The sequence below is a fragment of the Theobroma umbraticum genome, unplaced genomic scaffold (genome assembly GCF_002168275.2).
Source record: "Theobroma umbraticum cultivar Fairchild unplaced genomic scaffold, ASM216827v3 scaffold_86.0, whole genome shotgun sequence".
Taxonomy (NCBI): domain Eukaryota; kingdom Viridiplantae; phylum Streptophyta; class Magnoliopsida; order Malvales; family Malvaceae; genus Theobroma; species Theobroma umbraticum.
In genome coordinates, this window is record NW_018397263.1 from 1,626,009 (window position 1) to 1,646,658 (window position 20,650).

At 36.1% G+C, this 20,650-nt stretch overlaps 5 protein-coding genes and 1 non-coding gene across 7 annotated transcripts in view; 4 read left to right on the plus strand and 2 right to left on the minus strand.

The window, feature by feature from the left end:
* Positions 1–27: 27 nt before the first annotated feature.
* ORC2 (origin recognition complex second largest subunit 2) lies at positions 28–4,412 on the minus strand. 2 transcript variants are annotated; one of them, XM_021433276.2, is made up of 8 exons: positions 4,088–4,412; positions 3,632–3,715; positions 2,441–2,579; positions 2,255–2,361; positions 2,024–2,156; positions 1,494–1,785; positions 922–1,149; positions 28–835 (listed from the first exon to the last, which is right to left on the minus strand). In XM_021433276.2, exons 3-8 carry the CDS (start codon positions 2,567–2,569, stop codon positions 639–641), a joined length of 1,086 nt encoding a protein of 361 aa, XP_021288951.1. In that variant the 5' UTR covers positions 2,570–2,579; positions 3,632–3,715; positions 4,088–4,412; the 3' UTR covers positions 28–638. The 2 variants fall into 2 exon arrangements, with proteins under 2 accessions (XP_021288951.1, XP_021288952.1); XM_021433277.2 differs by having other exon boundaries at positions 2,441–2,588.
* A 1,304-nt stretch (positions 4,413–5,716) lies between these two features.
* Positions 5,717–6,287, plus strand: LOC110420104 (histone H4). Its single transcript, XM_021433280.1, has one exon. It carries the CDS (start codon positions 5,781–5,783, stop codon positions 6,090–6,092), a length of 312 nt encoding a protein of 103 aa, XP_021288955.1. The 5' UTR covers positions 5,717–5,780; the 3' UTR covers positions 6,093–6,287.
* Positions 6,288–10,048: 3,761 nt separating this feature from the next.
* On the plus strand, positions 10,049–10,659 carry LOC110420103 (histone H4). The gene has a single exon (XM_021433279.2). It carries the CDS (start codon positions 10,136–10,138, stop codon positions 10,445–10,447), a length of 312 nt encoding a protein of 103 aa, XP_021288954.1. The 5' UTR covers positions 10,049–10,135; the 3' UTR covers positions 10,448–10,659.
* A 1,125-nt stretch (positions 10,660–11,784) lies between these two features.
* On the minus strand, positions 11,785–14,352 carry LOC110420102 (THO complex subunit 4B). Its single transcript, XM_021433278.2, has 5 exons — positions 14,094–14,352; positions 13,814–13,969; positions 13,149–13,217; positions 12,881–13,065; positions 11,785–12,222 (listed from the first exon to the last, which is right to left on the minus strand). Exons 1-5 carry the CDS (start codon positions 14,244–14,246, stop codon positions 12,063–12,065), a joined length of 723 nt encoding a protein of 240 aa, XP_021288953.1. The 5' UTR covers positions 14,247–14,352; the 3' UTR covers positions 11,785–12,062.
* Positions 14,353–14,428: 76 nt separating this feature from the next.
* Positions 14,429–14,502, plus strand: TRNAV-AAC (transfer RNA valine (anticodon AAC)). The gene has a single exon. It is a non-coding gene; the product is annotated as a tRNA-Val (tRNA).
* Positions 14,503–17,554: 3,052 nt separating this feature from the next.
* CHX20 (cation/H+ exchanger 20) overlaps positions 17,555–20,650 on the plus strand; it is a 5,078-nt gene continuing 1,982 nt past the window's right edge. The window contains exons 1-3 of the mRNA XM_021434044.2: positions 17,555–17,802; positions 17,915–18,937; positions 19,856–20,647. Of these exons, the coding sequence (XP_021289719.1) occupies positions 17,623–17,802; positions 17,915–18,937; positions 19,856–20,647 (1,995 nt within the window). The 5' untranslated portion in view covers positions 17,555–17,622. The remainder of the gene's footprint in view (positions 17,803–17,914; positions 18,938–19,855; positions 20,648–20,650) is intronic.

Below are 20,650 nucleotides of genomic sequence, written 5' to 3' on the forward strand. Positions count from 1 at the left end.
GTATAAAGGTACTTCCCCTTGGATTTAATATGAATCATTGAAACAAAATCTCGTTCCAGCAATGACCTATTTGAAACGCTGCTTAACAGAACATTTAGGCATTGTAAAGCATACATTTTCTCTTGAAGCAGAAGAAAGATTCACCCCTAAGGAAAAATTCTCAAGTACCAATTACAAAGGAGATCACACAACATGAAAAGTAGTAACATCAAGAAAAGAATTCTGTTGATCAGATGATCCATCGATATGCAGTGCTGGAAGTATTACCCAGTAACAGGATGGCAGTCATAAGCAGAAAAACCTCCACATTAGCAGAGATCTGAATAAATACAAGGGCATTTAAAGAGCACACAATACATATTCATTCCCGGCCAAAAGTTTAGCTTTAGCTCCCACTGAATCAGTTAGATTTTGCTTAAGTTTAAAAAGCATCAGCATGTGGTGTAGACAAAATTTGAGCCATAACAAACTGAAGAGGCATTGCAGATGTCTTTATAAGATTTGGTCATGCAAAAGACAACTAAGTTGCCTCCATGATAGAGTCTCCCGATTTAACTTGATTCAAGGCTGACCTTGCATGCTTACTTTCTAATTCCATTCTTCCACTTGTGTTGTCAGTGGCTAAAGTAGCATATATATCAACCGATCTCAGTTAATAACTTTTCAAGGGCCTCAGTTGCAAGAGGAATATACAAGCAATCCTGGCCATCAGAATTCCTTCGGGTCTTGACTAGCTCATGATCTTTGAACTCAGTCAAGTGGGCATTCAGTGTAACCTGGCTACTGACAAGGAAACGCTCTCGAGAGACTGGGTACAAATTATCAATTGCCATCCCTAAAAGGTTAAAAGATATCATTGAGTATATTAAGAACTAAAATAATGAAAATGATACTCTAGATCCCAAACAACTAACTACCTACCTTCATCATCAGGATGAGACAGTTGATATTCTGCAAGAATCCTGAACACACTCTGAGCATTAGGTGTCAAACTCTGTAAAACTATTGCAGCTGTTTTGGCACTCTGGTTACTACTGCCATGTGCAAGAATCATAGGAAAGAAGAGCCCCTCAACCTTGTATGGTGCAAATGTAGGAACATGATACCAGTACCAGTTAAATTGTGTATGAACCATCTTCTTGTCCCACACTAACATCAAAGCCAAGTGGAAGTTATCAGGATCAATGCCCTGTAAAAATCTTTAATATTCTACAATGCTAAGTGTCTGCATTTCTATAGGGAAGGGAATTTATTACATTTATCGAAAACCCACATAAGAGTATTACTGAAGACCACTAACCTCCCAACAGAGGCCTAAAAATGATATTCTAAAGATTACAGTGCAAGGGGGAACTAAAACTATGTTTTCCATTTCTATCCTTAGCCACCGCACTATCAAGATAACTAATAAGAATTGATATCAACATTTAAAACAGATAAGTAAGCAAGCTAACCTATTTATTGATTGACAATAGAAACAAGAGTTTACTTACAAAGAGGTGCATTCACATGGTCAATAGAGGCAACAACACGAACATGAGAACAAGAAGCAAGTTGTGCGAGATATTGTTGAGTTTCAGAATCTCTTAACCCAGGCCCATCAATATTGTGAATGACAATGCATATAAAACTATCACACTCCATCTCTGATTCATCTAAAAAGGCTAAAAGATCATCCATAGATCGAGAACTAAATGGCTGTTGAACCTTAGGCAAGTTGCCTGATGCATTCCTTCGTTTTGATTTCAATTGTTCCCATAGAATCTCAGCCAAGCCTATTACAACCTACATTCAAAACATTGAGTTCTTAATGAAATGAGAGCTCAATAAACATTTATAGAGAAAAAACCAATTGAACATAAAAAATGTGCAAACTGATAGATGAAAATATAGTTTGAGTACCTAATTGCAAATTTTTCTTCAAGTACCAAATTGACAATTTCACTATAGTTTGAATACCAAATGTGTTTTTAACCCTTAAACTAATAAAGCAGCCTTGGAATATTATCTAATGAAATTGCACCTGTTTAATATTAACTGATTGAAGGTAGCCATTGATTACAACAACAGAATACTCTGTCAAAGCTGTAGAAGCAAAATCTTCAAGCAACGCCTTTTTTGATCCAAACCCAAACATTAGAAGGCCAAAACCACACCTGGAAATTTATTAAAAAACACAGTAAGTAGTGGAACATTAAGCCATTACTTAATTTCAAGGTATCATCTTGGAATAAAATAAATAACTTTAAACTACCTTAGCTCAAAAATCCATTTTGGGTACAAGCATTTGTAACTTTTTATTAGAGCTGCAATGTCTTTTTGATGCTTTGGTTCAATATTAGCTGCAGCTGCTCTGAGTTCCTGCAATGTTGAAATAACCAATAATAAATGAAAGCTCAAGGTGAGGAGATGGGAGTAATGGGAATTTCCAGGCAAGTACCTGTTCATCAACTACATTGATATCAGAGAGTTTACGGGCAGATTTTTTTCCAGAACTACCTAGTTCTTTAGCCAGGAAATAGTTTCTTGAGAATCCGAATTCCTCTTCATCTACCTCGTTAAAATCCATGTCTTTCAATCTGTTTAAACTGTAAATATTGTAAAGCTGAGCTGAATTGGGTGTAAATGTGACACCAAAATCCAAATTAAAAAAAAAAGAATAAAAAATTCACTAAACCCAAGAAGAATTTCATTTTCCTAATAGGAAAAGGGTTTCTACTCACCCCCACACGAAAGAATTCCTTGTGAAAGCCCCTTGTTGATTTGTTTTTGATGATTTAATAAACAATAATCACAATGGCATAAACCAAAGCATAAAAAAGGTTTGTACAAGGAAATGCAAGGGTGAGAGTTTAGGTGTCTTTGTGCGAAGATGTATGAGCATATTGAAGCTTACTAGCTTAGCGCATTTTTAAATTGAATATTTATGGTAGGATCTCCCTAACATAAAGAACTTGCATATCCTCATGAGAGTGGTTAACTTATATGACTATATTCCACAATGTGCTTTGAAAAGCAGAAGTCAAACACATCTAAAATAAACAATAAGGGAATGGATCGGGGAACAACATGGCTGCCCTTATACTAGCAAATATGTCAAGAACATGTAAAGGCAATATTAAACCAGATGCTTGCATACTTAATCACAAGCCTGACATGTTCATTTGAAAAAACACAGCATATGTAAAAACAAAACCTACGGCCTATAAATAAACAAAGAACTCAACAAAATAAACTTAAACACACAAGTAGTAGGCTTACATGAATATCAGTATTTATGACCAAAAAAAAACAACCAAGAATAAAAAAAAAAATAGACAGCTTCAAATTATTACAGAGAACAATATCCAAATCAAGCCAAAAATTCCATGTCATATAAATAAAGTTCATGATGCCAAAGAAGAAGCATGCCTTAACTGCAAAGAACACAGACTGATGCCAATGTCAAGATCAATGGACAATAAGACTAATCTTGTAACTGCTTAGTTTGTTCAATAGAGTTGGGAGAAATGTGGTTTCTATATGACTGGAGCACAAAACACCGCCTACCAATGAAATTCAGATATTAGCTTCTAGACTACATCACCTATTATTTTTCCACACATGCTTAATGTTATACAAACAAAATTACCTAAATTTTCTGAATGATAAGCATCATTAACTCTATATCTGTCTGCACTACCGGTACCTTTATCCCTCAAGTGCCCAATATCGCCTGTGATCATAAGAAATAATATTAGTACCCAACTGAATTATCCATTGAGAACATCAAATCCGACGAAAGGAATCATTCTTCTCTTCTTCTTTTTTTTCATGCATTTCATGAGTAAGATAATTATACATTTTGTTTACATAATCTAAGCAATTTCAGATGCGTTAGGCCAAAGACAAGGCAGTGAATAGTGGCTCACAAGCCTTCTGAGACGAGATGATAAATTCTTAAAATGAGCATCTTAAACAACATGATAAAAGACCAAAATCTTTGACTATCAAAAGAATTTGAAAATACAAATAGGGAAAGATTGGCTACGGACTGAAACGAAGGCATCCCTCCCATACGAAAGGGATCAAACAAACTATTACTAACCGATGCACGGTTTATGAATAATCTCTGGCCTTTGGACTGCGAGGAGGTCGTGGTGGGTGGAGCTGCGACGCTGAGAAAGCTGCTGTGATGAGATGGTGCCTTCAGCTGCGAGGCGGGGGTTCGCCTGAGAACCAGCCCCAGCGAACGGGAGAAAGTGGGCAAAGGAGAAGAAAACGGGGGGGAAACGGAAGAGCGGAAGAAAAAGGGGAGAGGCGGGAAATGAAAGCGGGAAAGAAAAGAGGGCAAAGGAAAATGAAAGAAGGGAAAGGGCAAAGTGACAGCTGATCTGAAAAAGACAAGTGGAAAAAACGGCGCAGCTTGGTGGAGCGAGAGGGAAAATATGGATGGAGAAAAATAAAATAATGACATAATGTTGAAATAAATTTTTTAATTATTAAAAAATATTTAAATTTTTTTGTTTTTATTATATTTAATTAAATTTTATATTTTTATTTTAAATTAAATAAATTTTTATTAGTAATGACCTATTAATTTTCATATGACATGATATTAATTGAATGATAAAAAAATCACATGATTAAATTATTATAGTAAATTAACATAATATACCATCATCAATTATGATATATTAATATTTCACATCATAATTAATTATAATATTTTAACATATCATGTTAACATAATAAGTTATAAAATAATAAATAATATTTTAATTAAATAATTATTAATAATAAGAATTTATTTGATTCAAAATAAAAAGTATAAAGATTTATTTAACTTAAAATAAAAATATAAAGATTTATTTAAATTTTTTTAAATAAGCTAGGGGCCTTTTTGTATATTATGCTTAAAATAAATATACAACTATCTTACTTAAATATTTTTTAGTATTTGTTAAAATTAAAAAAATATTAAAGTAATAAAAAAGGTTTTTAAATTTTTAATGTTATTGAAACTTAAGAATTTACCATTATATATTAATTTAATTCGATCACATAAAAATTTACCAATGATAAATGTTGTAAATAAATTTTAGTATTTGTATTCATTATAAAAAATAATAATTTTGTTAATTAACTATTAATTAATCAATATATTTATTATAATCATATAATAATAAAGTCAAAATAAATTAGGATAAAACCCTAAAGAGGTTAAGGTAATTTAAACTTTGGAGTAAAATGTACTATTATCAACTTTAATGTATTACTATACTATTAATCTATAGTAAACATATGTTAATTTCAAGGGAAAAAAAAAAGAAGAAAAGTTGGGAAAGCAAAAAAGCAAAATCTGGGCGGGAATTTGGATTTTATGGAATTAATCCACCTAAGCGATCCGAGCATACCACGCCAACTAGAGCCCTTTGGGAACCGACGGCCGTAGATGAGAACTTAATCGACGGTGAAAAACAGCACATATACACAGGACATGGATCACTACAGTAACCGTTGGATAAAATATTAATCTAACGGCTATCCTCAAGCAGCCACTTCAATTTCAATCTCCAACAAATAAAATCAAAAGCCACGGATCGATAATATTGGCCGTTGATATGGTTCCAATCCAACGGCGTATTTTCTCTTCTCCCGTTGCTAATCACGAAAAACACACCCCCACCGACCTCTCTATTTAAACCCCCTCCACATGCCGCTCCGTTTCCCAACAGCCTAACTCGAAACGAAAACCTTTTTCAGACTTTCATTCTCTCGAAACCAATTCTCACAAGAAAATGTCTGGCCGTGGAAAGGGAGGTAAGGGATTGGGAAAGGGTGGAGCCAAGAGGCACAGGAAGGTGCTTCGAGATAACATTCAGGGTATCACCAAGCCTGCGATTCGAAGGTTGGCTCGTAGAGGTGGTGTGAAGAGGATCAGCGGCTTGATCTACGAGGAGACACGTGGCGTCCTCAAGATCTTCCTGGAAAATGTGATCCGTGACGCCGTTACCTATACGGAGCACGCTAGGCGAAAGACTGTTACTGCCATGGACGTCGTCTATGCTCTCAAGAGGCAGGGCAGGACTCTCTACGGTTTCGGTGGTTAGGTTGATTTAGCCGGGTTGATTGGTTGGATTGTAAATCTTTGGCAACAGTTTGTTGTAGGCTTTTGTTTCACTCTTCTGTAGTTGGATGTTTTAGGTTTTTATTTTTCAGTTTCTATTGTTAGAATGTATTTTGATTTCAATCTGAAATGAAATTTATCTCAGAATTTCATGTTGAAATTCAATTTGAGTTCTTGATATTTGCTTTTAAAAAATGGGATTTCCGGGTCTCATTTCTAGGGTTCCTTTCGAATTGGGATATCGGTTGGTAGCTTGGACAATACCAGTGGGCTCTCCGGTGGAATCCCCTAAAACTGGTTAATTGCGCTTTAAATCGTCGGATAACAACTCAAGAAATGTGCATAGGTATGCCCACATTAACGTCTTCAAGGAATTGAACTCTAAATCAAATCGGCACGTTTTAGTTGACTTTTTTCCAAAGACTGGTGATTAATTGGTCAATCCATGTTTAACTCAGTTCTCATTCCGTGGAGTGGAGAGAAGACACGTGCTGATGGGTGATGGAAGTGTAAATCATAAAGCCGAAGGGAAATTAGACGCCAAGCCACATTTGTCAATAAAACTCAGAATTTTTTTATTAATTACTCTATGTTTTATTTAATTTCTTTCCATGTCTTCTAACTTTCACTAATTACTCTTATGACTAATTATTACATTTATTTCAGCTTAGTAATTTTATAATCTTTTAATTCGAAATTAAATAATTTAATTTAATTTTTTCTTTCATTTTATTTTTTTTATAAATCTTCATTTTGAAAATATTTATTTGAATTAAAAAATATTGAAACATAATGCAAGTTATTTATTTAAATTTGACTTTAGATATAAACTTTTTTTTAAAAAAAAATTTGTATGGACTTCAAACTTAATTTTTATAAAAAAAATTAATGTATATATTTTAAAATCAAGTAATTAAGTAAAAAAATATTTTTATATATTTTTTAACATCATTAATTTTTTATACTTAAATATTTAACTTATTCATAAGTATATATATTATTCACTTAAGTATTTGTATTTTTTAAATATTTTTTTTAACTTAATTCCTTAATATCTTAATTTTGTTGCTTTAAAAAAAATTCTTAGTTTTGTTCAATTTTGGTCCTTATATTATATATTTTTGTTCAATTTAATATTTTTTGATATGTCACATATTATTAACACGTCAATATTGTCACATTATCATATTAATGCCACGTTATTAAATTTTGCCATGTCAGCATTGTATCACCATTGACATCATTTTTTTTAATAACAAAATTGAATGTCGTTAAGATAAAAAATTAAATTGAAGTAATTTTTAAAATTAATAAATTAAATTATTTTATTTTTGAATATATTGACTAAATTAAACAAAATGTATGAGTATAAGAATTTCGTGGGTATTTTAACCAATATAATATTAAAAGGGAGAATCAGATTATATGGCATTTAGTATTTCTTAACTTTTTTTTGAAAACGCTTATATCATTTTATTTATTGAATCACTTATATCCATCGCGATGGCAATCAAGTTACAAATTTCCTCTTCAATTAAGGTTATTCACATCAAATACTTAAGATTTTCTTTAATGTCGAAGGTAAGCTCAATAGTATCTTAAAGTTAGATGGAATTAATTTATATTTTGTTAGATTTAAAAGTAAAATAGCTCCACCCTTTGAGTTTTAATCGCAATTTTGAACAGGTTCATTAATTTTCAAAATTGATACTTTGCTCAAAAAAATATATTTCGTTAGACACATAGATCTAGCTGTTAGTTAATTAATAGTGTTTTTGTTAGTTTGATGATGTAGTAATATTGAAATGATAATTTTACTTTTTATTAATTTTAAAAAGTATTATTATATAATTTTATTAATTTAATAAATATAATAATAATTTTTAAAATTAATAAAAAATAACATTTTAGTCTTTTTATAATCTTTATTAACGGTGTTTGCATATTTGAGCTAAGTGACCACTCTAAAAATTAATTGATCCGCTTAAAATTTCAATTAAAGCTTAAAAGTGTTGGGGTATTTTACCTTAAATTTAAACTATGTAAGGGGGTAGAACTTCATATCCATTTTATTTCTTGTGAGCAAGTTAGAATATTTAATCCATGTTTTCATAGACTTCATGCAAAGGAAGTAGTACTTCCCTGAGTATTTCTTCATGACATATCTCATGTAATATTAGAGATAAGGTTTATATCCCCTTCATGTACTTCAATTTTGCATGTTAATAAAATTTTAACAAGTGATTGACGCTAAGAGATCTTCTAGCTTTTTTTAAAAAAAAGAACACATACAATTAAGTCTCACATTTAAGAAAATTAACTCAAAATTGCAACTTTTAAAAATTTTCACATTCAGCTTAATTTAAGTAATATATATATATTTAATTCATTAATTTCATACTAATTACATGAATGAAGCATTATAAAATGAAATTGACTGAAAATAAGAAGATCCATGAGGCTGACCTTTGGTGAATTAGGCAAGAGTTCATTATTTTATCTCTATTAGGCCTCTACAAGCTTAATAAGCCTTTCTCCACTCCTTTTTCTGTCGAGCCATCTTCAATTGGTTGTCCGCCCTTATCTGGGACTCCTTTGGGCCACCCTCCTTCCCCCTTTTTATCCTTTTACCTTTCTTGGTGCCCTAACCGCCTCTTCCTTCCTCAAATACGGCATCGTTTTACTTCCCTAAATAACACACTTAATATTTTCAATTATTTACCAAATAATCCCTAAATATGTTCTATGACCAAATGCCACCAATAAAATGTGGGAGCTGATTGTGTTAGTTTTGTTAACTGTAATTATTGTACCAAATTTAAGATTATATTTTTGTACTTGCAACAATCCCTCCCAAATAGTGAAAAGTGTGTTACTCAATTTCAAAATATTATTTCGTGGAAAATGTTATTGTCAAAATACGTAATTGACACCAAACAATAAGTCAGTAATTTTTTACAAAAAATTTCAATAATTTTCTACAAAAAATTTCAATAATTTTCATTGATATTAGTGTCAAAATTCATAAAATTAATTTGTAAAAAATTCAGCAATAATGAGATAGTATTTTCTATAAATTACTTTTAACATAATTTTCTCCTTTGAAACTAAATTGTTATCTTAACCTTGCACAAATTAATATAACTAGTATTTATAAATTAATTCACAATAGTATTTTAACCTTGCATTAGAGAGAATATCAAAATATTTAATTCATTAGTTAATATATAAACTTTTTACTTAAAGAACAAAGTTCCAGTGTATTTATAATATAATGATTATATCAATATAACTAGTGCTTATGGACATGATGAAATTTTGGTAACTTTTGCTCCGCCTTCATGTTTTTTTATCTCATAGGCATTTAAATTAATTTTTAAAATTTGTTAACGACTTTTGGTGTTTATATTTCAAAATTAATAAAGTTAAAATAAATTAGGATAAAACCTTAAAGAGGTGAAGGTAATTTAAACTTTGGAGTAAAATGTACTATTATCAATTTTAATGTATTACTGTATTATTAATTTATAGTAAACACATGTTAATTTCAAGAAGAAAAAAAGGTGGGAAAGAAAAAAAATTAAAATCTGGGCGGGAATTTGGATTTTATGGAATTAATCCACCTCAGCGATCCGAGAATAGCACATCAACTAGATCCCTTTGGGGAACCGAGAGCCGTAGATTCGAACTTAATCGACGTTGCAAACAGCACATGTACACATGACACGGATCCCTATATTAACCGTTGGATTAAATATTGATCTAACGGCTATCCTTTTCCATCCACTTCAATTTCAATATCCAACCAATAAAATCAAAAGCCACGGATCGCCAATATTGGCCGTTGATAAAATTCCAATCCAACGGCATATATTTTCTTAGCCGATTGCTAACCCCAAAAAACACACCCCAACCTACCTCCCTATTTAAACCCCGCCACGTACGCCACGTCTCTCGACCGCCTAAACTTGAAACAACGATCTGTTTTCACACTTTCATTCTCTGGAAACCAACTTTCACAAGAAAATGTCTGGCCGTGGAAAGGGAGGCAAGGGTCTGGGAAAGGGGGGAGCCAAGAGGCACAGGAAGGTGCTCCGAGATAACATTCAGGGTATCACCAAGCCGGCGATTCGAAGGTTGGCTCGTAGAGGTGGTGTGAAGAGGATCAGCGGCTTGATCTACGAGGAGACACGTGGCGTCCTCAAGATCTTTCTGGAAAATGTAATCCGTGACGCGGTTACCTATACGGAGCACGCTAGGCGAAAGACTGTTACTGCCATGGACGTCGTCTACGCTCTCAAGAGGCAGGGCAGGACTCTCTACGGTTTCGGTGGTTAGGTTGATTTAGCGGGGTTGATTGCTTGGATTGTAAATCTTTTGCATCAGTTTGTTGTAGGCTTTTGTTTGACTCTTCTGTAGTTGGATGTTTTAGGCTTTTATTGTTTTGGTTTCTATTGTTAGAATGTATTTTGATTTCATTCTGAAACGAAATTTGTCTCAGAATTTCATGTTGAAATTCAATTTAAGTTCTTAATATTGTCTTTTAAAAATTGTGATTTCCAGGTCTTATACCTAGGGTTCCTATCAAATTGAGGTATCGGTTGGTGGCTTGGATTATACCAGTGGGCTCACTGGAAGAGTCCCCTGAAACTGGTTAATTGAGGTTTTAGTCGTTGGATAACAAATCAAGAAAATGTGCATTGGTATGCCCACGTTAACACTTTCGAGGAATTGACCTCGAAATCAAACCGGCACGTTAATGTTGATTTTATCCTCTAGACTTGTAACTGGTCAATCCAAGTTTAGCCGACGCAATGGACCTGGTCTTGATATATTGTTCAGCGGTTTCCGATGACGAACTCAAGGCACCAGGAGACGGTTTCCGATGCCGAACTCAAGGCACAAGAGACGGTTAATCGAGAGCGTAAGGGTTAGTCTGTCAAGGCTGCAATTAGATTTCTGTCGCAGCGGATTCAGAGTGTACAAGGCAAGATGGTTAGGGGCATTGCACACAATTGATTTAGTGAAGAGTTCGACACGGTGGCATTTTGATATTTTGCAGACAGCAACTAGGCGTGTGGTTTACAAATTGTATCAAATTCTAAGACTTCTGCCACAGAAAGATCACTGTTAACATGTAATGTTAAGATTTCTAGAGGAAATTTGGACATCATATCTCCCATCATTCTAGAATGGTGAATTTGGGGCTAGTGCCATGGATTGTAGGTTATTGACATTGAATTGATTATGTTCTTGGACGTTGGTGATTGCCGCTTTGCAGATGGTGACAGTAAGAAAAACCAATCGGGAGGCGGTTGTACTTACCAGCGCCTATAGTATAGAAAGGGGTAAAGTATAGAAAGATGCTTTGGGTCAATTAAAAAATTAAAAAAAGGGTAGATATTCTATCTTTACCGGGTTAACCCAATTGGACAAGCAAATTTCACAGAAAAGTAGTAAGACTACGATGTTGAAAAGTTCAAAAAGCTATCTGCAATGCATCCTTGTTTGCTCAGTAGTGAAGCAGGTCCAGGATTTAACCGCCTGTCTATAACTGCAAAGAATCCCCGTCAAACTGGCAGATCATTACAACATTTATTTAACTCAGTTCTCATTCCATGCCTTTGCTAGAGTGGAGAGAAGACACACACGCTGATGGGTGATGGAAGTGCAAATCAAACAAAAGCAGGAGGGAAATTTCTAAAGGACAAGCAATATATGTCAATCAACTCAAATGCAATCTCAAAATTAAAGCAACTACTAGTGGATGATGCCCAGTACTCCAAACTAAACTAAGGCAGTCATCCAGGAGTCTTTTCCCTTCTCCAATACAGGTGACATTTTGACAGACAGAACATATACTTTTTGCAAATTGCTATGATGTGTGCTAAGGCGAGGTAGGAGCAACAACAGGTGACGTGAAACAAGCTGATTGAGGAACTTGGTGATGCCATCACTCAGTTTGCATAGCTTCTTTGTGGTAATTTTCTAAATCAGTATCAAGATCCTCAGCAGATACCTTTTCCCCCTGTCCTCTACCCTGTCCACGACCTCTCCTGGCTCCACGTCCAGGACCACGAGACCGCCCTGAGAAACCACCTCTTCCTTGGCCACTGTTACATTTAATCATACAAATGTTGTTCAGTCAAATAAACAAATCTGAATACAGAATATAAATAACAGAGGAGACACTAGTCTGTAAACAAATCATGCCAGTCAGCAGTGCGCCCACAGTTTTATAGAAATTTCATCAAATATAATATTTGACATAATTGAAAAAATACAGAATACACCTCAAAATGAGCAATGTGCAGCCACTCCTCTGTTGTTGTATCCTAACCCTCTGGACTGACAACAAAGAACAGAGCAGAAAAGGCTTGACTGAAGTTATGACTACACAGTACATCTATTAATGCCCTTAAAGTAAGCCTATCACTTATGAAGATGCACGGTGGGGATAACGAATCTAACCACCATGAGTATTGTGATCAAGCCAACCACCATGAGTATTTTGATAAAGCTGATAGCTTTAGCAATGGTGACTTACTTCTTGTATGGAAATACCTTGTTCTGATGGGGGACACTGATACTCAAAGAGAATGAATGCACAATCAAAGACATTCAAGTTCTTGCTCAACTACAAAAGCAAACACAGGCTTACAAAGAACAATAACCCATCAAACAAAATGCATACCAAGAACCCTAGAACAAGCAAAGAGCTAAAGTAACTTATGAAATCATAAAAAATATTGGGGAAATTGACAAGCAAACCTTCTGGGGACACCATTTTGATTTGCAAATTTGCCATTGGTAGCTGGGGGAAGAGCAACTGGCGTTGCAACATTTGTTCCTACAATCTCAATCTTCATTGGCTTTCCATCTAATTGAACACCATTGTATCTTTTGAAAGCCACAGCAGCATCTGTTCTTCTTGAAAAGACAACTTCAGCAGTTCCCTGAGATAAATAGCTTTGTCTAATTACAGCGGGGTTTACAGAGTTTCGGTGTGGATGAGATTATGTCGAATTCAATAGAGTACCTTTGATCTTCCGCTTCTATCATAGTGGACAGAATAGCGTTTCATGTCACCAACTTCTGAAAATAGCTCCTGCCACACAAATAATTTCAAATTAATAACACAGAACCTCATGCTTCTAGGTTATATCTCTTAAATATTATAATTTCAAATACTTTCTCTTGTTTGGAAAAGGATTGAACCACATGAAGTTGCATACATATCCCCTTGGAAATAAAAAGAGAACCATTGCCAACAGGGCAAAGCGAGAATTGCAGAATTGATGCCACCAAATGAATGAAGAGAGCATTGAAAATTGTTTAATTTTAGAAGCAGAATTATCTTTATGGTTACAAATTTGATGAGAAACCTATGCTTATATAGTGAAGCAATAAGATACCTTTCCAATTCCATCTTAACCAAAGATTTCGATTCCAGGATAAGGACTATGAAATAAACATTTTACTGCTTCAAGCTTAATGCTAGGTCCTGATCTATGAGCTTAACGAAAAATCAAGCAACTTATGAAGAAATTGGCGTAAATCCCAACAAAGAAATCAGTAGTTCAATTCCACAGTAACTTTAAATGACAAATCTTTAAACGGTCATCAAAATTCTAACAGTCGGTTACCAGTTCAAATCACGAAAAATAGAGATTCAACAAATATCTGAAATGAAAAAGAAGTGACCTTAATGTCTTCGTTAGAAACTCCATAATCCAAGTCGGAAATGTAAAGCTTGGTTCCAGTCTCTATCGAAGAAGCTCGACCAGCAGCTGACGGAAAACCCGCTCCATCGTCCACGAACATATCGTGCTGCCAAGTCGTATCCGGAGCTTGAACAGGCTATTCCAATTTCGATAACAAAAAAAAAAAAGAAAAGAAAGGAGGAAATTTTATTACCATGAATCGAACACACAAAGAACGCATAAAGGAGAAAAATAAGCAGCAATGGAATTCGGGTGCTGACCTTGGAGTACGGCGCGGTACGGTTGGCGGCGCGATTGGGAAAGCGACGAGAGGGACCATTGCCGGAATTACGAGGAGGACGGGTTCGGGTGGGTCCGGACTTCCTGTTGGATTTGATGAGGTCATCTAGAGACATGTCCAGCGGGTTCGTCATCGTTTACTTTTGGATGAAGGAAGAAAGCAGCCTTAGCTAGGGTTTTGGCAACTCTGGCAGTGGCTGCTTTGCTGGAGCTCGTGGAAGAAGAGAGAGAAAGAGGAGGTCGAAATGCCTGAGCTTATAGTATCTCCATATCAATATCTGTTATTAATATTGTCCAGGACCATTTACTTAAAAATGGTTTCGTGGTGTAGTTGGTTATCACGTCAGTCTAACACACTGAAGGTCTCCGGTTCGAGTCCGGGCGAAGCCATTTGTTTGTATTTTGGGTTTAATCTCAGAGTGGGCTACATTAGGGTCTCAAATAAGTGGGCTATTGTTGGGCTCGTGGACTTGACTGTGGCCTTATCAGTCTCTTTCAGCCAGGTTTAGATTGTATTGTTCTTGAGCCGGAAAAGGCCATTTTGGCCTTTTTTGAATTGGACGACAGCTTGCTTTATAAATGAGAAACACCTCCTTTTCATGAGTCGTAGTAAATTACCAATTGGCCTAGGTAAATCTAAGTTACAGTATAATCGATAATTTTGACAGAACTGAAAGCTTATCCAATGAGACAGGCAGCTCAGGAGGCAAGACAAACATCTTTAATGTAATAATCCTGTGATAATATTATAATCCAAAATGTGGGTAAAATCCTGTCCTCAAATGCAGCAGCCAACCTTGTTTTAACAATTTTTATCTCCTGGACGGCCAATTGCCCCTAAGAACTCCAGCAAAAGGCAATCTCCTTCTTCACCACTAACTGTTTTAATACCATTTCTTTTTCCCCTATACATGCACCTCAACCAAATAATGGCCACAACATTAATTTCTATATTGATAAATCCTATGCAATTAGTGGACTTTTTGCCACTCTTTGTTACAGTTTCTTGTTTTACTTTAGAAAAATTTGTCCATCAATCTTTATCAAGATCAGTCAAATTAACCACGACTCTTTGTTTCTATATTTCTAAGCCTAAAGAGAATCCCATGGAATCCACAGGAAATCATGCCCTGATGGAATTTATCCACCAAGCAAGAGTTCACCTTTATATGTTTGAAAATATGATTTTCCTGGTCCAAATGTATGAATTTGAGTAATTGGCTAAATCTGTTAAATCGGACAAAAAATATTGTTAGCCAACTTAATTGATCTCTACATATTTTAATCAAATCGATTGATTTTTTTTACATTAATTGATTAATCGATTTAATTGGAATACTAGACTTGAAAGCGCTCAAGTCCGTTTCTCTTATTTTTATGCTAATTAATTACATAATAAATAATCGAACAAACATTACATAGTAAATATTTAATTTATTTTTTTTGTTCATTTTAAACGGTTTTAACTTTTTTAATCCAATCAAACTAACTTAATCAACTTTTTTATCCAAATTAATTATTTTTCTTAAATAAAAATTTATCATTTAATTTAATTAAGATGATTATATCCGGTTTTTGCACACCCTTACATGTTCATGAACAAAAGAAATACTTGATTATTATTCGGTTAACTTCCCTTTGTATATGCAGTGTAAATGGCCATGGAAGTAGCTAAGACCGTCGCCAAGAAAATGACAGCTCCCTGGAAACGGGCTAGTGCTGATATTGGTGGGTACATATTGCATAGTGTCGCCAAATTGGTATCGTGATACTTAGTTTTGGTTGTGGGCTCCATTCTTCCCCAGGGGCAGCCAATCCAATCTCAAGTCAACGGTGAAGATAAAGATGGGAAATGAGTTTAACCATGGCTTGATTTTCGTGGTGCTTGGTTTGGACTTCTCCTTCATCACCATAAAGCATAAAAACATTAAAAAAGGCTTGTTAGCGAGTGATTTGCGTGATCTATGTTTTCGTAAGTGCAAAACCCATGTGAGCACTGCCTTTTTCCCTGAATATGATTGGTTGTTCTTCACTCATCCCTTTGCTGATTGGCACTCTCGTCCACTCACGGACGCCTTGCCCTCGAGTTTTGGGCCTTTCTCTTTTGCTGTGAGTGCTCAGGATTAACTGTTTAGTCATACATACGGCATGGTGGAAGGAGCAGGTCCCAAAGTATGTGTTCCGCTACAATTGGAATGGTTAAAAAGTAGAGTTATTCAAAGCTCAATCATCATGATGGCAGATATGTGAGTATTATTTTGCATAATGCTACACTCATGGATTTGTTTAAATATTGGTCATGATAAGCAAATGAACTGTTTACCTAAGCATTTCCACTCACGGGCGCCTTGCGTTGTGTTGAACTTTTGATACTACTTGCGCTGTAGCATGATCAGTTTAATAGTCGAACCCTTTGTATCTTTGATCCTTCTGCCATGAGTTCTTAGTCGTTGATGTTGTGCTACAAGCTAGCAGTTGTTCTAATTCATGTGTTACACCTTAAATCAATTACAACGATAAAGAAAATACCCAAAGTGATAATGATCAAGCACACTCTAATGGGTTTCTTCATCCGCCTTTAGCTAACCCTACCCTAAATCCCACCTATGATCTTTACAGTTGTGCAGTATTATTAAAGAGTAAGGTAGTAAGAACTTTGGTGTGCTGAAGAAGAGAGCAACATGACACTGTCCCCTCAACACACTCTTTGAAATGCCACGTGACACTGCCATTTAAGTTGTTTGGGGTGATGTGGCAAGAGGCGTGAGTGACATACTGACGTGGTCTGTCATGTATCAAAATATGTAACGTCAACTTTGATATTATTTTTTTATTAATAAAATTGAATGCAGTTTGTCACCAAAATATGTTATAGTAACGTTGATATCATCTCTTTAATGATAAAATTAAATTTTATTAAAATTTGTTATGTCATCAAAATATGTCATGTTAATGTTAGTATATTTTTTTAATAGTAAAATTAAATATTGTTAGAGAAATGATTAAATTAGAGTAATTATTATAATTAAAAACTTAAATTCCTTAGATTTTAAGTAAAAAGATTTAATTGGACAACATGCATAGATACATGGGCTGATCGGGTATTTTGACTATTTATTTACTCCCAATTCGAAATTTTAAGTGAGTCAATGTGTACAGCCTTAATGAACTGGGTGGGAAGAGATTGTATAAACAAGTGAAAAGAATCTAATCATGTGGAAACGAAGAAGGCCAAGTTGCGGCATTGTTTTAGCGACGTGAAATGACAAAAATGCAATGAATGTCTCAATTTACGCTTTTGGGCTTCCACAGCCCGTGACAATACCTCACGACATTGCAAGCGACAAGCCAGAAGATTGGCTCCCCTCCGGCCCAGCCTCCCGCTATAAATTCCTAGTCTCCTCTACATTTTCCCATTGATTCCTTTAGAGAATCCCCTGCACAATTCCTTCGTTTGACGAACGAAAGGTGACCCAATTTTGGACAAGTTATCAGAAAAAAAAGAAAAAGATGCCTTTTAATATTACCTCCATTAAAACCTCTTCAAATGGAGCTTGGCAAGGCGATAATCCTCTCGATTTTGCCTTCCCACTGCTAATAGTTCAAGCCACTTTAATCCTTGCCCTTAGCCGCTTCCTTGCTTTCCTTCTTAAACCCCTTCGCCAACCCAAAGTCATTGCTGAAATAGTTGTATGAATCTCTCTTCATCTCTGATAATCTTGCAAGTATACACGCGTGTGGGTGTATATTTTTTTTTATCGAATGTTAATGATGATGCTGATGATTAATTCTATGATCTCAGGGCGGAATTCTTCTTGGACCGTCAGCTTTTGGTCGAAACGAAGACTACCTACATCGGATATTTCCATCATGGAGTATGCCCGTGCTCGAAACGGTGGCAAGCATTGGTCTTATCTTCTTCCTTTTCCTTGTAGGTCTCGAACTCGATTTAAGCTCAATTCGTAGAAGTGGAAGGAGAGCCTTTGGCATAGCTTCCGCCGGGATATCCCTCCCATTCGTTTGTGGCATAGGCGTTGCCTTTGTCCTTAGAAAAACCGTTGATGGAGCAGACAAAGTCGAGTACGGCCAGTTCCTAGTCTTCATGGGAGTCGCACTTTCCATCACTGCTTTCCCTGTTCTCGCCCGTATATTAGCGGAGCTCAAATTGTTAACAACTCAAGTGGGAGAAACCGCCATGGCTGCAGCTGCATTCAACGACGTCGCTGCATGGATTTTGTTAGCACTAGCCGTTGCTCTTGCTGGCAATGGCTCTGGTCAACACAAAAGCCCCTTAATATCAGTCTGGGTCCTTCTATCAGGTGTTGCCTTTGTTGTTTTCATGTTTTTAGTCATTCGACCCGCCATGAAATGGGTCGCTCGCCGGTGCTCCCCGGAGCGAGACGTGGTTGACGAGGCCTATATTTGTTTAACCTTAGCCGGTGCAATGGTATCCGGGTTCATAACTGACCTGATTGGAGTCCACGCAATCTTTGGTGCCTTTATTTTTGGACTAACAATTCCTAAAGAAGGAGAATTTGCAGAGATGTTGATAGAGAGGATTGAAGATTTCGTCTCGGGTTTGCTTCTTCCGCTTTACTTCGCTTCCAGCGGCTTGAAAACTAATGTGGCTAAAATTAGCGGTGGGGAGGCTTGGGGCCTCTTGGTGCTGGTCATATCGACGGCCTGCGCCGGGAAGATCATAGGGACTTTCGCAGTGGCTATGATGTATAGCATGCCGGTGAGAGAATCGTTGGCTCTTGGGGTTCTGATGAATACTAAAGGATTGGTTGAGCTCATTGTTCTCAACATTGGCAAGGAGAAGAAGGTGAGTTTCGTTGACCTTTAATTTTTTAGTCCTAATAATTATTTCTGTATTCATTGGTTGCACTGCTAGATGGTATTAGAGGGACTAGTTTTAGGTTAAAGGATTATTATTTCTTTTACCCAACTTCATTTTTCCTATCTTAGGTCAAAACTTGAATCTAAAACTAATTCCAACCTTTTTTTCTTGACAATTAAGCTTGATAATTGATACTTGGAGGTTATTAAAATTCAAAAAACGTTGGTAAGGGGGAAGAAAATTTTGTTGGTTTTCTTGTCGGCATGTCTTTCTTTTTCCAATATTTGCCCCAAATTCCTGTAATTTTTCGCTGGAAGTGAGAACCCACCTAGCCGGGAGTCCCGATGATAAGATAAGAAAGAGAAGCGTACGTCATTTGCTTTGCCAACAGAATCCACCCTTCTCGACAACCGTAGTTGCCATCCATTGCTTTGTTTTGTTGGTCAACAAAGCTGAAATTTCAACTTTGGATGGTTAAGTTTCTTCACACGTGAAAGACTATTTGGTGAGCTTATTGGTTTTATCAATAGCAACTTAATCTTTCATACTTCAGCTATATTCTATCACTTCTATGGTGTGTATGCTTTAGTGAGAAAGCTGGAAATATATTAAAGAAAGGAAAAAAGATTCAAGTAATGATTATACAAGAAGCCTCAAATTTTCCAAGAGATAATGCCATTCCAAATTGCTGGCTACCGTTCCCTTCTATTTGTTTTTTGTTTTAACTTCACATATTCATGTTGACATGACCACCAAACATAAAATCAAAGTAACTGGTTATCATTAGCAAACAACAAAGACATTGTACGAGTTATTTTTTATATATATTTTTGGGATAATTGTACTACATCTATGATTGGACGGTATTAAGCAATTACTAATGATGTTGGAATTGTCCCACAGGTGCTTAATGATGAGACCTTCGCTATATTAGTGCTCATGGCACTCTTTACCACCTTTGTGACAACCCCAATGGTCATGGCCATCTACAAGCCGGCCCGCGGTTCCTCCGCCCTCGCTTGCAGGAAATTACGTGACTTGGCCAACACCGATGAGTCGAAAGATGAGCTTAGGGTCTTGGCTTGCCTGCACGGCCTTAGCAACGTACCCTCAATCATCAGCCTTATCGAGTCAACCCGAAGCACCAAAAAATCCCAACTCAAGCTTTTCGTTATGCACCTTGTTGAACTTACTGAACGCTCTTCTTCGATCATCATGGTCCAACGGGCCCGAAGAAATGGGCTTCCTTTCATTAAGAGGCTTCGCAGGGGAGAATGGCAGGACCGAGTTGCTGGGGCTTTCCAGGCTTACAGTCAATTGGGTCGAGTCAAGGTTAGGCCCACGACAGCCATTTCTGCGTTGTCCTCCATGCACGAGGATATTTGTCACGTGGCAGAGACCAAGAGGGTGACCATGATCGTCTTGCCGTTCCACAAACAATGGACGCTGGATGGTGAGCAGCGGACGGTGGAAAACGTTGGCCACGGATGGAGACTGGTGAACCAGAGGGTACTAAAGAACGCACCATGTTCGGTGGCAGTGCTAGTGGACCGTGGATTCAGCAATGGTGGCCAGACTCCGGGGCCCACTACCACTGAGTCCCAAAGGGTTTGCATACTGTTCTTTGGAGGGCCCGATGATCGCGAGGCGTTGGAGTTAGGTGGTAGAATGGCCGAGCATCCAGCCGTGAAAGTGGTC